This window comes from Oncorhynchus kisutch, linkage group LG8, assembly GCF_002021735.2.
Source record: "Oncorhynchus kisutch isolate 150728-3 linkage group LG8, Okis_V2, whole genome shotgun sequence".
Taxonomy (NCBI): domain Eukaryota; kingdom Metazoa; phylum Chordata; class Actinopteri; order Salmoniformes; family Salmonidae; genus Oncorhynchus; species Oncorhynchus kisutch.
The window spans coordinates 72,905,608-72,923,827 of NC_034181.2; the positions used below are offsets into that span (position 1 = coordinate 72,905,608).

At 42.4% G+C, this 18,220-nt stretch overlaps 1 protein-coding gene and 1 long non-coding RNA gene across 6 annotated transcripts in view; one reads left to right on the forward strand and one right to left on the reverse strand.

The window, feature by feature from the left end:
- Window positions 1-7,177, forward strand: part of LOC109895221 (tubby protein-like) — a 113,403-nt gene extending 106,226 nt beyond the window's left edge. For all 4 annotated transcript variants that reach the window (XM_031831141.1, XM_031831143.1, XM_031831144.1 and 1 more), the window contains 2 exons: window positions 99-270; window positions 4,336-7,177. In XM_031831141.1, the coding sequence (XP_031687001.1) occupies window positions 99-270; window positions 4,336-4,469 (306 nt within the window). In that variant the 3' untranslated portion in view covers window positions 4,470-7,177. The remainder of the gene's footprint in view (window positions 1-98; window positions 271-4,335) is intronic.
- A 396-nt stretch (window positions 7,178-7,573) lies between these two features.
- LOC109894983 (uncharacterized) lies at window positions 7,574-12,237 on the reverse strand. 2 transcript variants are annotated; one of them, XR_002255912.2, is made up of 5 exons: window positions 11,803-12,237; window positions 10,788-11,301; window positions 9,900-9,988; window positions 8,911-9,053; window positions 7,574-8,686 (listed from the first exon to the last, which is right to left on the reverse strand). It is a non-coding gene; the product is annotated as an uncharacterized LOC109894983 (long non-coding RNA). The 2 variants fall into 2 exon arrangements; XR_004210896.1 differs by having other exon boundaries at window positions 7,580-8,686; window positions 12,116-12,237.
- Between the last annotated feature and the right edge of the window lie 5,983 nt (window positions 12,238-18,220).

Below are 18,220 nucleotides of genomic sequence, written 5' to 3' on the forward strand. Positions count from 1 at the left end.
CTCAATGTAGGTAGAGTATGTTAGGGACTAGTGGTGTGGTTTCAGTTGGTTGCCTTGAGTAATGGTTTACCTGTCTGTGACTTATTCTCGCCACTCAGGACCATGAGTCTCTACTGGCGCGGTGGCAGAACAAGAGCACAGAGAGCGTGATCGAGCTTCACAACAAGACCCCCGTGTGGAACGACGACACTCAGTCCTACGTTCTCAACTTCCACGGCAGAGTCACTCAGGCCTCAGTCAAGAATTTCCAGATCATCCATGACAATGACCGTGAGCTCTCCAGATTCTTACTGCCTGCATGTCAAATACTTTGTGTATCCTATTCCCTAATCTGATGAAAAATTGGTGCACTATATAGGACAAGGATGGGCAATCAGTTGCGCCGGCCCCCCTTTTGAAGGACCTCTGATCAGTCGGGGTCTCAACCTACTGTTGCGAGTTATAATAGTAGAATACACAAGGTGTCATTTTGAAATGTGGTTGTGCATCAGCAGTTATTCTCTTTTTATGTCAGTCACTGATAGTCAGTCAATTAGCCCATATCAACATTTTTTGGGGGATTGCTAAATTAGTTTTGCGGCCAGCTATTGAATTACCAGCTATAGGGCCCCCATTGATTTTGTTAGTCAGTCAGATATCATATTAAAAACTGTAAACATTTCTCTCCACCCTATGGCAAACAGTGTAGAATTGTAGGAAATTAGCTGTCAAAAAAAGCTAATTTTCCTCTCTACCCCATGGCAAAATATGTAAAATTGCAGCAAACTTGCTTTAACACTGCAACACTTTCTCTACAGCCAATGGCAACGTGTAGAGTTGCATAAAATGAACTATAAAATGTAATGCCATAGTAGCAAAGTAGTTACAATTTAGCAGATTAACACTGGAGTGATAGATGAGCAGATGATGGTGTGTAAATAGTGATACTGGTGTGCAAAAGAGCAGCAAAGTAAATAAAAACAATATGGGGATGAGGTAGGTAGATTGGGTGGGCTATTTACAGATGGACTATGTACAGCTGCAGCGATCGGTTAGCTGCTCAGATAGCTGATGTTTAAAGTTAGTGAGGGAAATGTAAGTCTCCAGCTTCAGCGATTTTTGCAATTCGTTCCAGTCACTGGCAGCAGAGAAATGGAATGAAAGGCGGCCAAAGGAGGTGTTGCTTTGGGGATGACTAGTGAGATATACCTGCTGGAGCCCGTGCTACGGGCAGGTGTTGTTATCGTGACCAGTGAGCTGAGATAAGGTGGAGCTTTACCTAGCATAGACTTGTAGATGATCTGGAGCCAGTGGGTCTGGCGACGAATATGTAGCGAGGGCCAGCCGACTAGAGCATACAGGTCGCAGTGGTGGGTGGTATAGGGTGCTTTGGTAACAAAACAGATGGCACTGTGATAGACTGCATACAATTTGCTGAGTAGAGTATTGGAAGCTATTTTGTAGATGACATCGCCGAAGTCGAGGATCGTTAGGATAGTCAGTTTTACTAGGGTAAGTTTGGCGGCGTGAGTGAAGGAGGCTTTGTTGCGGAATAGAAAGCCGATTCTAGATTTGATTTTGGATTGGAGATGTTTGATATGAGTCTGGAAGGAGAGTTCACAGTCTAGCCAGACACCTAGGTATTTGTAGGTGTCCACGTATTCTAGGTTAGAACCGTCCAGGGTGGTGATGCTAGTCGGGCAGGCGGGTGCGAGCAGCAAACGGTTGAAAACAATGCATTTGGTTTTGCTAGCATTTAAGAGCAGTTGGAGGCCACAAGGTGTGTTGTATGGCATTGAAGCTCGTTTGGAGGTTAGTTAACACAGTGTCCAAAGAAGGGCCAGATGTATACAGAATGGTGTCGTCTGCGTAGAGGTGGATCAGGGAATCACCCGCAGCAAGAGCGACATCGTTGATATATACAGAGAAAAGAGTCGGCCAGAGGTCCGGACAACAGGCCCTCCGATTTAACACACTGATCTCTATCTGCGAAGTAGTTGGTGAACCAGGCGAGGCAGTCATTTGAGAAACCAAGGCTATTGAGTCTGCCAATCAGAATACGGTGATTGAAAGAGTTGTAAGGTCGATGAAGACGGCTGCACAGTACTGTCTTTTATCGATGGCGGTTATGATATCGTTTCGTACCTTGAGCGTGGCTGAGGTGCACCCGTGACCAGTTTGGAAACCGGATTGAACAGCGGAGAAGGTACGGTTAGATTCAATATGGTCAGTGATCTGTTTATTAACTTGGCTTTCAAAGACTTTAGAAAGGCAGGGCAGGATGAATATAGGTCTGTTACAGTTTGGGTCTAGAGTGTCACCCCCTTTTGAAGAGGGGGATGACCGCGGCAGCTTTCCAATCGTCTAGGAATCTGACGAAATGAGAGGTTGAACAGACAGGTAATAAGGGTTGCAACAATGGCGGCGGAAAATTTTAGAAAGAGAGGGTCCAGATTGTCTAGCCCAGCTGATTTGTACGGGTCCAGGTTTTGCAGCTCTTTCAGAACATCTGCGATCTGGATTTGGGTGAAGGAGAAGCTGGGGAGGCTCGGGCAAGTAGCTGGGTGGGGTGCGGAGCTGTAGGCCGGGGTTGGGGTAGCCAGGAGGAAAGCATGGCCAGCCGTAGAGAAATGCTTTTTGAAATTTCCGATTATCATGGGTTTATCGGTGGTGACCATGTCGCCTAGCCTCAGTGCAGTGGGCAGCTGGGAGGAGGTGCTCTTGTTCTCCATGGACTTTAGTGTCCCAAAACATTTTGGAGTTGGAGATACAGGATGCACATTTCTGTTTGAAAAAGCTAGCCTTTGCTTTCCTGACTGACTGTGTGTATTGGTTCCTGACTTCCCTGAACAGTTGCATATCCCGGGGACTATTCGATGCTGTTGCAGTCCGCCACAGGATGTTTTTGTGCTGGCCAAGGGCAGTCAAGTCTGGAGTGAACCAAGGGCTATATCTGTTGTTAGTTCTACCTTTTTTGAAAGGGGCATGCTTATTTAAGATGGTGAAGAAATTACTTTTAAAGATCGACCAGGCATCCTCGACTGACGGGATGAGGTCAATATCCTTCCAGGATACCTGGGCCAGGTCGATAAGAAAGGCCTGCTCGCAGAAGTGTTTTAGGGAGCGTTTGACAGTGATGAGAGGTGGTCGTTTGACCGCGGACCCATAGTGAATGCAGGCAGTGATCGCTGAGATCCTGATTGAAAACAGCAGAGGTGTATTTGGAGGGCAAGTTGGTCAGGATAATATCTATGAGGTTGCCCATGTTTACTGATTTAGGGTTGTACCTGGTGGTTTCCTTGATAATTTGTGTGAGATTGAGGGCATCTAGTTTAGATTGTAGGACTGCTGGGGTGTTAAGCATATTTCAGTTTAGGTCACCTAAACTCTGAAGATAGATGGTCGGGCAATCAATTCACATATGGTGTCCAGGGCACAGCTGGGAGCTGAGGGGGTCTATAACAGGCGGCAACAGTGAGAGACTTATTTCTGGAGAGATTCATTTTAAAAATTAGAAGCTCGAACTGTTTGGGCATAGACCTGGAAAGTATGACAGAACTTTGCAAGCTATCTCTGCAGTAGATTGCAACTCCTCCCCATTTGGCAGTTCTATCTTGAAGGAAAATGTTGTAGTTGGGTATGGAAATCTCAAAATTTTTGGTGGCCTTCCTAAGCCAGGATTCAGACATGGCAAGGACATCGGGGTTGGCGGAGTGTGCTAAAGCAGTGAGTAAAACAAACTTAGGGAGGAGGCTTCTGATGTTAACATGCATGAAACCAAGGCTTTTTCGATTACAGATGTCAACAAATGAGAGTGCCTGGGGACACGCACAGCCTGGGTTAGCCTCCACATCACCAGAGGAACAGAGGAGGAGTAGGATAAGGGTACGGCTAAAGGCTAGCAAAACTGGTCGTCTGGTGCGTTTGGGACAGAGAATAAAAGGAGCAGATTTCTGGGCATGGTAGAATAGATTCAGGGCATAATGTGCAGACAGGGGTATGGTGGGGTGCGGGTACAGTGGAGGTAAGCCCAGGCCCTGCGTGATATAGGGAATAGGGTGCCATTTGGTATGCAGACAAAGTACAGAGCACAGTGCAAGGATAACAGCAGGCCTGTGTGTATTAACACACATACTAATCTCTCATGTTATCCTATATTTATGTCATTCTCTGAATCTGGCGCACCGGAGGGGTTTTATTCTCCATATTTTTACTTATTCAAGAAATATATTTTCACTCACTTCTTTTAAAGTGATATTTTTAAGGTCTGAGTACGTCAAATAAATGAAATAAACTTTTATTTACCTTTATCAAGTTATCACTTCTTCGTTTTCTGTTTCTTCCTCACCCCTTTAGCGGACTACATTGTGATGCAGTTTGGGCGGGTTGCAGAGGATGTATTCACCATGGACTATAACTACCCTATGTGTGCCCTCCAAGCCTTCGCCATTGCTCTCTCCAGCTTTGACAGCAAGCTGGCCTGTGAGTAGGAGCCACCCTCAGTCCTTTCCCTCCTGAGAAGCTACCTGCTCCAAACTGAAGGCCTACTCATGGGCCTCCATTAGTCCATCAGTCCCCTCACCAAGGGCTTCAGTTAATCCCGGGTCACCATTGGGGCCCAACACTGTTCAAGAATCCCCCCTGGAATTTGCTTAAGCTGAGGATGGTGTGGAGGCACAATCTGTCTGCAAGAGTGTCTGTGAGTGTGTATGTGTTCTGGTGCTCCTTAGGAACCCTTCCAGTCCCTATTCGGGATAAGGATATGTCAATCACTGAACAGGACAAGCACAAAGACTAATCCACTCTTGATTTTAATAGATCATGTTTTAAATTAAATATGTAACAATGAATTCTGTTACTTTATGTAGCCGTTGTGGAATTCTAACATTTCTTTAACCATTAATTACTTTTCAATGAATTTAACATTTATTGCAACAACAAAAAAACTAACAACTGTTCATCTTCATGTTGAATTGGTTGAAGGAGTTTCATCGTAGTAATTAACCCCCACATGCCATCTTTAACTTATTCAATATTGGACTGGAAACCATTAGGTTACAAATTAGGACCCATTCAAGATTGAAAACATAATTCAAGATAAAGCTCCTAACAAATAACACTTTAACTTCATAACTGTCACTAATATGACTTATTTGAACATCACATAACATTCACATCCATGTATGTGTTTATATTGTTATTTATGTATTCATACATATCGTGACACATGTAACTGCCAAAATAAAGGAAACACCAACATAAAGTGTCTTAATAAGGGGTTGGGTTAACACAAGCCAGAACAGCTTCAAATCACATTGGTATAGATTCCTGTCTGGAACGCTATTGGAGGGATGCGACACCATTCTTCCACAATAAATTCCATCATTGGGTGTTTTGTTGATGGTGGTGGAAAACGCTGTCTCAGGTGCCGCTCCAGAATCTCCCATAAGTTTACAATTTGATTGAGATCTGGTGACTGAGACACACACCCCTTTAAACCCCCTATACTTCTTTGAGACCACTCTGAGTTCTATTATTCTAGCCATGGTAGCCAAAATAATAGGTAACTGGACATTTTTATACATGACCCTAAGGATGATGGGATTAAATAACTGAGGAACCACACCTGTGTGGAAGCACCTGCTTTCATAATACTTTGTATCCCTAATTTACTCAAGTGGTTTCTTTATTCTGGCAATTACCTGTATCTTGTTCTTAAGTGTGTCCATATCCTTACTTTACACTCATTGAATCTTTGTTTTTGAGCCTGAAGCATACATGATTGAAGGGAATATCTGTCATAGCGACACATAGGATAGTTAGTTAGTCAATTGGACATGAACAGACCAGGTCAGCCAAGGGCATGACACACAGTCCGTGCATCTTGTAAAACATCATATCACACTATCACGTATGAGAATGTATAGGATGGTGCACTTTGACGACGTTTACAGTGTATGTGAAATAGCTGTACATATTGTGCCTTTGGAGACAAAATCCAATTTTATGCTTTAACTTGATCAGATGTTCTCTCTCTGAGACGGGACTTTGTAATGCACCTGACCTGTCTGAGCCTGGGTTTCTTTGTTCCGCCTGCTCCCTCTTCACCCTCTACTAGAAAAACACTTCTTTAGATGACAGGATTGGTTCCCTTTTCTGTTTGGTTATATTATTTTCAGATGATGAAGTCACTAAAGTCCGTTTTTTTTTTATATGCTGTAAATTCTCAACTCCCTGAATAAAATATGATTTACTAATTTGTCCCCAGGAATCTTAACGAATTAGATTCAGTAATATAACGTACAGAATCGGTTATTGGCACCAGGCACAAGACCATGGGCATTGTTGTTTGCAGATGCACTCATATCTTCATCTGACATTATCAGATGAACTGATAACATCCATCTGATAATGTGAATCATTTCACACGTTATCAGAGACCAAACCACTCAGATATGGCAAGGATAGTAGCAGGCCTGTGTGTATTAACACACATACTAATATCTCATGTTATCCTATATTGATATCATTCTCTATGAATCTGGCATAACAGAGGATTTTATTCTCTATATTTTAGTGAATCAATAAATATCTTTACCCTACTTTTAAATATATATATATTTTTCTGACTTTATTGAACAGATAGAAAGAGAGGATGACAGTGGGGAAAGATAGAGGGGTTGTGTCAAAGGGCAGTAGACTGGATTCAAACCTATGCTGATGTGCTGGAGGCTGCGACATTACCATTAGACCACCTGGCCACTCTACACACTTGTTGAGAGGCAAAAACCTTTCACAAAATATATGAAACTATTTTATATGTTATGGATATTAAGTGGAAAATGAAGACCAAATGAAAGCAAACAGCAAAGAACAATCTCTGATGAGGCAGCTCATTGCTATTGTAAGTTATGAAAAAGGGTCTACTTTAATCAACCATGATATTCCTGTTTCTTAGTAATGTGTTCCAACTCTTCGGAATTTTTAGGCAAACTGTTGAGATCCTTGCAGAAAAAAATACTGTGCTTTTCATATCAAGTTTCTTTGTGTCCAAGAAACAAGGCCCTTTCATTCTATGAGTGTGTTTTAGTACTGTTTCACTGTAATGTAAAATGTGTACATTGTTCAATATACAGTGTTTGTATACACACAGTTCTCTGATTATGAAAAAAATAAAACTCCAATGAGTCAAACAACAGTCACATGCACCCACAACACTATGTATACTCTCTGACTGAACCCCTGAGATGTCTGTGAAGTGATGATATGGTGGTAAAGGACAATAGGCAGCTAGTGTAACCGATGTGAAATGGCTTGCTAGTTAGTGGTGGTGCGCGCTAATAGCATTTCAATCGGTCACTCGCTCTGAGACCTGAAGTAGTTGTTCCCCTTTCTCTGCAAGGGCCGCGGCTTTTGTGGAGCGATGGTTCGTGGGTGACTGTTGTTGATGTGTGCAGAGGGTCCCTGGTTTGAGCCCAGGTAGGGGCGTGGAGAGGGACGGAAGCAAAACTGTTACACTAGGATAGTGGACAGTGTCCTCGAGGACAGCGGTACGGTAGTACAGTGTATTCAACAGGAAAACAGGAGACTCAGATACAACTCATGGACAATTCATTTTTTATTACGAATACATTCTGGGCTTAATAGTTGCTGGTTTGAAAAAATATTTTTCATATGACCTTTTAATAGAATGTGTCCTCTTTAATAGTCTGAGATACAAAAGCTGGACTTGAACGATCTACCTCTGTTTACTCATTTATGTGGGTCCCTGCTCTCTCTCTGTTTACAATCTATCCCAGAGGACACCAGGGTCTCTACAATGCTTGACTGCCATATTGGAATAAAGTTAGTCAGTTTGATGTCTACCATCAAAGGACATGATGAATTGTGGGTAAATGGTTTTCTTTAAAGCAGCATGAATATTAGGGTATTAGGTAGTCTAGTTAGGATCACAAAATTCACCCACTGAACAGCATATTCTGTCTTGGGACGCAAGGAGACAGGATAGAAAACGGGGATCTGCATAAGGAGAGGTACATTCTTGGGAATATTCAGAACATTCAGTAAGGTCAAAGGGCTAGAGAGGCAAGTTTAGGATGAACTAGTTTCCTCATTGACTCTGCCCTCTGTCTCTCTCTCCTGTTCCTCAACCTGAGAGAACTCCCAATCCCCAGCTCCCCAGACCTATCTGGTGGGGTGAAGCTGTCTGTCTCTTCAGACTGAGACAGTAGAATGTACTCTTCTTCCATCTCTTCTTCTGCTTCTGGATTACTAGACATCACAACTAAAACTGAGAGACTCGGCCTCCATCAGTGGGTCTTCATCACCTACTACTCCCTCTTCCTCTCTCATCCACTTGCTCCTCTTCCTCCTCCTCTCTTCCTTCTCCTCTTCATACCTATATTCATAGACCGTATCCTGCTTAGGGTAGTGAAACACATCTTTGTGGTCGCTGAATCTGATTTAGCTTTTTTACTCTGGTGGGACTACTACCCGTTTCTTCCATTCCTCCTTCAGGAGGTGGGGGCGGACAGAGCTACTGCTCCTCCTCCTCCTCTGTGTCCTCATCCACCACCTCCTCAGCCAGGGCCTCGGCAGTGGGTATCTGAGTCAGCAGCAGGCTCCTCCAGGATGGTGATGGGGTCATAACTGCCGCTGCGCCTGCCTCCGGGCTCCTTATACTGGGGGTAGGTCTCCTCAGGGTAGCCTGGAGAGAGATAGACAGACATGGTATGACAGGGACACACACTACCAGAGGAGACAATCAGAATATCAACTGTCTCACAGTCCAACGTTTTGCTAACTTACCTTTTCCACTTCACCTCTGTCATAATTCTATAGAAGTACAGTAAGTAATACTCAAAGCCTCATGTGAATATTATTTTATGTATGGTGAGTGACAGAGGAGCCTACTGTGTTGTGTTAACCTACCCTCTCAGTCAGCAGCATAGGGCACCATCTCAGGTGTGGCCCCCTCCATCAGTCGTACCTCCTGCATTACCCGGCTGATCTTACTCCGCTTCCGCAGTAACTTCTCCTGCTTGGATGCTCTTCTAACCTTGCTGCTAGTCGTGCTGCATGCCACCAGAGAGCAGCAGAGAGGGGGGAAAAGTGGGCCTCAATACCAATGCGGTCCTTCTCCCACTCATACCACAGTGCTTTCATTCTGATCAATCTTTATCTATAGCCTGGAGATTATTCATGCTCATGATAACCTTTTATGCCTTCCTGTAACACTTTCACAGATTACAAATGTTAAGTCAAAGACATTTGAATGAAATGGCTAAACACTGCCTCGAGGATGAGCAATATTAAGAAGTTATTGTGAAGAGGTGAAAAATGGCATGCAGAAATGAGTAAAGAGAGAAGTTAATAGCTGAGATTTGTCCTGAAAGGAGATATTTGTCTCTGAAAAGGATTGGAAATCTACTCCAGTATGGAGTGAAAATGAATAGAGCCACTAATTGCATGTTATTGATCTAATATACACCTTATTAAGAAAGATCAGAGTGAATATCGTTATCTGTTATTGGAGATCGAATATTCACCGTCCATGGATGGTGGCCCCAATCTCTGTGTAAAACAGGAGGCTTTTAAATGTATATGCTTTCCTTCGTTGCATCAAATCTACAATTGAAGTACAATCTTCATGAAGCACAAAATATACACTTGCATGGTGGGTAAGAGTGCGAACCTATAAAGATTGTCATGTCATATTTTAACAGTTGGATCCAGACAAAAAAACAAATGGCACATGAGCAAAGGAATGCCTGAATATGGGAGAGTTAATCAAAGAATTTGCCCTTTCATTTTTATGTGGCGTCCACCCTGATTTATCCCTGCAATGGAGTCATTTATTTGGCACTTCTTAGATCTGGGCTGGGAGAAGTGGTGTGCAAATGGAAATATGGGCCATTTACCTGTTAGGAGTGCTGCTCCTTCTGGAGACGATCCTCTACTTCACCCTCTGTCTCCAGCAGCTTCTCCTGAAGCTGGGCCAGCTCATCATCTGCTGGGAGGGAAACATGGCAGTCAGGGATGTAAAGAGCAAACTCATGCATGCATGGACGAATACACACCGTATCTAGAGTTGCTTTCCAATGTTGCAGAAAGCCTTGAGATTCAACATTCACTCTGCACGTTCAGAACTACACGTTCAATACTCAGGATTGGAAACGAATCAACCATTGTAACTCAATGTTTCTTAATTACGGAAGGTGAGAGTGGCATTGATACATAGGACATGAATAGATTTATATGCTTGTCCCTGTCACATTGTCCCCCACCCCTACCCCCTTAGCATTCATTTGATGAATGGAGCTAAACCTCTTAGTGCTGATCCAAAATACATGCAGTAATTGGTATTAGACACTGCTGGGCTGAAACAACATTACTTCTGATTGCTAATCCAGGTCTAACAAAGGCAGGGAACAAAGCTCCCTGTGAGTTGGACAGGATCCTAATCTACCTTATCATGGAGTTGCTTAAATTGGAGCTACTGATACATTCTGCAGGGGCCCTGACAAATGAAACGATCAAAACAATGAGGAAGTTGATTGAAAATAAGCCCTCGAAGTCATGAAAGAGGTGACTGTTAGAGAGGAGCTCATTTGTCAGATGACATTTCTCCTCGCAGGGTGTGCTATATCCTGCATTAGTCTTTCATCAGGGTGAATCATCACGTAATGTAGGACCTAAATGGTGTGTGTTAGGGAGGTCAGGTGCACATGCGATAAAAGGCACATCATATACATCATTCTGTCATTCACAATGGCCTAGGTATTAATAATGTGATGCTGTCTACTTACTCCTCCTCTTCTGCCAAGCTTCAAATGTCATTGTAGGAAATTGGCATACCAGTTTAGTACTTTTTCCTTTAGGCCTAGTTGTCATCTGTGAATACAACAATGCATTTATGGTATGCACACCTTGTAATGTACTGGATGCACTGGACTCCTAGCCAGTACAGGTATTACATGGATGCTGTTAAAAACTGTAATAGTCTACTTCTTCTACATTCCTGCCTCTAAATAGTTTGTCTATCCATTTGACTGAGCCAGTCTAGGGTGGACATTGTGCAGCTTATCTAGAATATGATGAAGAGGATGTAGAGTAGGATTCCAAATCCGTAGATGGGAATGGCCTGGCTGATCCGATTGGATTTAGTGGCTCCTCGGATCTGAAGTGTGCCCATGCCTTTGACTTTAGCCAGGACCTCAGGGCTGTGGGGCCCAGAGTCATGAGTCCCCTCCATCCACTGTCCGAGGCCCTCCTCTGGCATCTGTAGGCGATGCATCATGGGAGGATAATACCCAGGACCAACTAGGAATGAGAGCAGAGAGCACTGATCAACAAACTAGGAAGAAGCCTGCAGTGTTCAATGATTAATCAATGTACAGTGTACTGAAGTATAATATATTATGGAGAGAGATGGTCACAATGAAGAACAGGAAAAACAAGACAAATTACAATTACTTTATTTGAATGGTGTGGGAGTTCATAAAACTGTCAAGGGCGATGAGGAGCAGAACACAGCACAGAGGATAACCTCCTAGACTAAATAGATGCATACAACCTGATGCGGATGACAAAAGTGTAGGCTATAATAACTTACAGTTGTAGGCTATTGGCAAAATGTATGGACTTATATGAAATGCTGTATTCAATAGTTACATGCTGTTACTGTACGTATTATACATTATTTAGCTTTGCTGGCAGGTTTGTAGATGGCTAGAACGATACGCAAAATATGGAATTATCTTCCAAGCATCAAAGCTGAACTGCACATCAACATCAGAACGGATCAGTGATAAGCTGCCTTACCCTCGGGCTGCCCTACATCATTCTTCCCTCTCGGGAAAATTATTTAGGGAAGGAAAAACGAAACACAGAGGACAGAGCAGAAAATCAGAGTAACCTTCTACATAGTTGTCATCGACATTTTGTCACAGATAAACTGTATCAGAGATAGTAGAGAATGGAGTATCTTTGGCTGTACATTAAACCTCTGGTCGTCACTAGTTACCACAACCACAAAGTCATAATTATGGCTACACCCCGCCCATTTCTACAATTGTTATTCGTACAATCTGATTTTAAACCTAACTCTAACCACACTGCTAACTTTATGCCTCACCTTAAATGTAGCCCCAAAAAACGTTTTTTTAACGATATAGTCCATTTTGACTCTGTGGCTGTGGTAACTAGTGGAAACCCAACCCTCCAGCATCCTTCCTGATTTTACAGCTCAACGGAAGTGACCTGTTTTGTTTTGGTTTGTGATTGGTGTATTTTCATGCAGTTTGCAGTAGTCATGGCTGGAAGGCATCCAAGCTTTTGTCAAATTAACGTCAGATTTTACTTTTCGTAGCAGGTTATGATAATTATGTTAAGATTAGGAACATGGTAAGGGTTAGCAAAAATGTTAATAATATATACTTTTGACGTTAATTTGACAAATACTGGATTATATATAGCAAGGCCTGCTTGCAGTCTCATCCATGTGAGGCGTCATCCGCGGTCCAACAAAGTAGGCCCTACCGTGTAATTCTGAAGATATCCATCAGATGGCAATGCAGCTTTAGCTATTGGAAAGGAACGCTGCCACTACCTCGCTCTCCAACCAAGGTGCGTCATGAATTGAGGAGCAAACACAATTGGTCAGATTTCTGCAACTCATTTACCAATCACATCCATGTTTTGATTTGTATTCGCATCGTAATTGGTCTATGAACCCATAGGAGGTCATTATATAAACATCCTTCATTTTCCGAGTCTGTACTCTAATTATAATGTAGGCTGATCAATGTGGGAGGAGCTATAGGAGGGCAGGCAGGCTCATTATTATGGCTGTTTTTAGACTCAATCAGGCAACGCAGTTTTATTCCCCTGTTTTTTTAGTGTAATACTTTTTGAATCACTTCAGTATGATAAAACAACCTGTAGGTCGAAACTTTTGCAGTTAAGTGTAACACCTATCAGGCCCCCGAGGACTGGAATTACCCAGGCCTGCCGGGTTTAGGGTAGGGACGTCACACGGATCCAAGATAGCACTGACCGTCTCAGCTATTGGCAACTGTAATCAAGGGCGAGGTCAGTTACCATGAGTACAACGATGGCGGTTTCTGTTCTGTAAATTCCATTTACCATGGCATAGGCTTGGCGATACAGGGAGGATGGTCGAGCAGCCTATTATATTTTGAATTCAGAGCAGTAGATTGTACATATTTATGACGAGTCACCGAACAAAATAATTACCCTACTCTAAACGTTACAGATGTAGTTCCATATGGTTGATAGTTCACATAGGCCTACAGTATCAGCCCTTCAGGAATATTGACAAAGGTCTCCCTGAGACAATGTTAGTCTAATCTCATTACCAAAGTTGGCCTACAGTAATTGCGTTCATTGTGCAATTATAATTTCCCAGAATGATTTATTTTATGTGATAGTTTTGTAGCCTGCGTAGGCGAAGCTAGCAGAGTTTAGTCCACTAAAGCTAGTGTCCAATAGACCTTGGTTAGGGCCCACTCACTTTGTTTTATGAGTGTGAATGTATAGTTTAGCCACATGAGGTCTGTACATAGATTTATTAAAGCAATTACATTTTCCCTGAAAGGTGACATTTTGAGCAGGCATGCAAAGAAAGAAAACAATGTGGCTGTTGCAGTAATATCACTCTGAAGGTTGCCACCCTGTCTCTCACAGCAGTCTGTCATTGATCTCAGGCAGGCCGCATCAAAATACCTCCTCCAATGTGGTTTGGGAACACAAAGTAATCCTTTAGCTTCACACTTAGATTATAAACATAAAACACTCCGATCATGTCCCAGTTAGTGTGAACTACATGGCCAGTATGGAATCAATGTACAGGAGCTCTCACAGGCATCTTTTGCTTACCTTCAAGATATTATCATTTTCCAATGTGCCGTTAAAGTCAAACCTTTATAGGTCTTGTAGGTCTTACCAATTTTCATGTTGAAATTCAATTCAGTGAAAACTGCCACCAGTGTACATTATTTGCCATCCACCCACCATAATCTTTTAATCCTGGGAAACAAATGTGTGTTTGTGTACCCTCTCCTGGAGGAATGGATTATGTGTAGATGATCAGTGCCAACCAGCATATGATTTGAACAGAGATTACAGATGGTTAATACGGCAGATAGCGAGCGATATGCTGAGTTTTTGGCACCACACACTTATGTCAAAGTACTGTGGATGTGCCATAGCATTTAACAATATCTGGTTATTAGAGATTTCATTCATTGTGATTCTTGGCCTTAAATTGTGGGTACTTTGAAGAAAAGAGAGTTTAATTTGACCACTGTCACCCTCCCCCCATTTCACTTTTATTTTCCTATTATTCGAGTCAACTCAACTGTGAATTGGCTCAAAATGTATTTCCATATTCCCCATAATTGCAGTGTTGTTAAAATAAGACTTTGATGGTTCTCATGGAAACCCATAAGTACACCATGCTGTTCTATTACTCAAAAAATAAAACCTGCTGATGTCAGAGTGGTGAAAATATCACAGTATACTCCCATTTCCAAAATCCAACTGGGAAGTATTACATTTTGAATTCGACCACATGCATGCTCACAGACACATGGAAAAGCCGTTATGAGGAATGAAATACTAAGGTCTGTGGGTACATTTTGGACAGTGCCTTTGGTAATTTGCCTCTAGTTTGGACGATGCCATGCAGGAGGTATGTGTGAGAGTATGGCCAATTCACACTGCAGTGCGGCACATTGGTAATACTAGGCACTCTGCCTTTATCTGTTTACTGCACCTCTCTCTTATCCAGTCTTTAATTACTTAATTATTCTTCATTAGGCTCAATTAAAATACAATAGACTCGCTGCAGCAAAAGTCAGGCAATTTCTGCTCCCTCTCAGCAGTGTACAAAGCACAACAGAGGGAGGCTGCCGTGCTTGCCCTTCTATATGTACTTGGAAAAACAAGTTTTTCTTATTCCTTAGATGAAAGTCCTGGGCTCTCTTATTGTTATATTAATAGCAAAATGTAACACCGACTCTTATGAAATGTTCATGCTCCTCTGTCTTGTGAGCAATAGATTCACATACATGGCAATCAACACACCTTCACCAAACAAAATTGCTTTCAGAAATGGAAATTGTTTTCTTTCTCTATATTCATGCAAGTGATTTGGTGTGCAATGTCACCTTACTCAGTGGTAGCGCGTAGCAGGCCCAGGTTTACATCAAGTTGTTTTCCCTCCCCCTCTCTCTGCCTCTGTCTAAATCAGTCAATTTATTTCCAAATTGCAAGTTGAGTGTAGGAGCAGGGGTTTTTCAGTGGTGGTGAAATATTAAATCAATGCACTCCTATATAAGGAGAAGGTTTAATTTTTTATTTGATATTGATGGGGATGAACCTGGCTTTGAGTGTCATGAAGGACACACTGTTACAAATCCCTGGCCTTTATATTCATAGAGCAAAGGCAGTTGTGAAAAGTGAATGAGGTGGATTAATGGAGTCGGAGGAGGATGCTGTGCCATACAGCTAGGACAGTCCTTGAGTGGCTCTAGTGCTGCTGTTGTCAGGCTTTATTTATTAGCATCACAAGAAGGACAGTTGTGACAACTCTTTGAATAATCCACTGGTAACAAATGACCATGGGATCAAATTTAAATGTGTGCTAACTTCATGATTATATGATTATCCTCACCCTAAACATATGGAGAAGTAATTTATTTTATTTAACCTTTATTTTAACAAGAAGTTCTCTTTCACAGATGAGCCCTGTATACACATCAATCAAATATTGGTGGACACATAGAGATAGAACAACTGTTCTGTTATCTACGGATGGCCATTAGTGGCCATTACCACTGATGATGACGAAGATGATGAAGTAGACCTATTGTGCTGTTTCAGAGCTTGCATATGCGTCTGCTGGTTAGTTTTCAAGAGTTGTTTACACTGTAATCAGACCTGCAGCAGAGTTGTACAAGTAGTGGGACCCAACTCACTGGATGAGAGTCTACTGTACAGCATCTCCACCCAGACTTTAACAACAAAGACAAAGGGAAGGCCAGCTTCTTATTCATCAACACATTCAGATAGACGTTCATTATTGGGAAAGAAACCAGGTCAGCAACAAAAAACAAATCCACATATCACATTCTAAAACAATTTTTGTTAGGCTACATCTGGATGCTGCAATTGTAACATCTGCTGTAACAAAAATAGTAATTTAGTCTTTTTGCATTTCCATGACTGAAATCCTGGGGAACTAAAACAAGCTGTGTTTTATTCTGTTCTGTTTGTTTGACAGAGAGGGAGAGAGAGAGAGAGAGGATAGTTCCACCTGCTTGGCCTATCATTTTAAAGGTAAGCCATGGCTGATCGTCTTTTCACAGAGGGAATGAACAATTGATTAGCTTTGTTTGACATATAGAGTTACTCAGCTGTGAACTGTATCTGTGTCTTCCCCTTTGATTGTGTTAGCCCTGTGCTGGGCTCCAGAGGGGCGCGCCACCGGGGTGGAGCCGCTGCTGAAGTTCACCTGATACAACTTTGATCTTCACCAGCGGGGGTGGAGATGATTTTATTTAAGGTGTCTCAGCATCTCCGTGGCATTGCGCTGTGTGAGGTACACAGTGAAATTGCAGGTTTATTTGCGCTATGCTGGATGTGTGCCCTTTCTCGCAAGTGCACACACACACTAAACACACACACACTAAACACACACACACACTAAACACAAACACACAGATCATTGAACCCCTCTTGGTTCTGCTCCATCAGGGTTTTGCCCACAGCTGCAGTGTTGTAAAGCTGCAGCTCAGTGTGCCCACCCTTTGGCTGGAGAAACGTGCCTGCAGGTACCAGTACTGGTACTGATACCATATCAGTACTGGAGGGCCTCAGGGCTAGTGCAGCACAGGTAATATACAGTCTTTGTCTATATGTTCACTCATCCTCTCTGCCCGTCTGATTCTGCCATGTTGGTGACATGGTGAGTGCTGAAGCTGTGCAGCTGCTGGGCTAGGGGCCTGCTGGACATAGTGAGGAGAGTCTTTGTTATGGATGACCACAGACTGTTCTCATTTATCACCTATATACTGTTATACTATATGTGGCCCTTAAAGCATCTCAACCAGCTGAAATAGGCTGACTCAAAGGAATACAGTATCTCAAAGCTTAGACTTTCTGTTATACAGTAGGCTCATGTAATATACTTTATACATTTTCTGTTGTGAGTGTTTCTGATGCCACTTGGTAAATTATATGCATTCTGTGCTGTCGCATTAATGAAGAAGACGATGTTGATGCCATCTACATTAAAATACTTTCTGTCTGGCATCAACATAGAACCTAAAACAAAGAATAAGAGACAACAAACATTCTCTTTGGTAATTACATGAATCACATACGGTATGTATTCTGATTCACTGTATATTCAGCTATGTTTATGATTGGGATTACTAAAGCATCTTTCTGTTGGAGCTTAAAGAACTCATAATGTTTCATTTCCAGTCAACAATATGCTAGTGTTGTCTTATCAGTACTGGAATAGCGCAAATCGGCTGAATAGTATGTTGGGTACATTGATGAACTGTATTGTATGTGTAATCAAACACTCTGAGTGTTTGTGTTAGTCTCAGATAAGATACCACTGTTGAAACATGACAAACAGGTCCAAACATTACAGAGCATGTTTTGTCGTTTCCTAATAGATGTTTTTATCTCTTATCAGATAATATCAATCAAATGTATTCATAAAGCCCTTGTTACATCAGCTGATGTCACAAAGTGCTGTACAGAAACCCAGCCTAAAACCCAAAACAGCAAGCAATGTAGGTGTAGAAGCACGGTGGCTAGGAAAATCTCCCTAGAAAGGCCAGAACCTAGGAAGAAACCTAGAGAGGAACCAGGCTATGAGGGGTGGCCAGTCCTTTTCTGGCTGTGCCGGGTGGAGACATAATAGAGAGCATTTACACCATGCACTACAAGAACCTGCAGAATGGAAGCTGGCATTTTGGGGAGTGTTCCAGTTGCTCCTATTTTTGAACAACTCTCTCTCCCTGACCGTGGGGTTCAAAAGTTTACAAGGTCTGTAGTGTCTGCATGGTAAGCATTTTATCACAGAAAATTAGGAAACAGTTTGTCGCACTTCTGCTCCATCTGAGCACTCCATTTAAAGTAGTCGCTAGGCGGATAAACAGCAGAATGTCTCCCCTGTGTGTGCATGGCACCTTGAATGCCC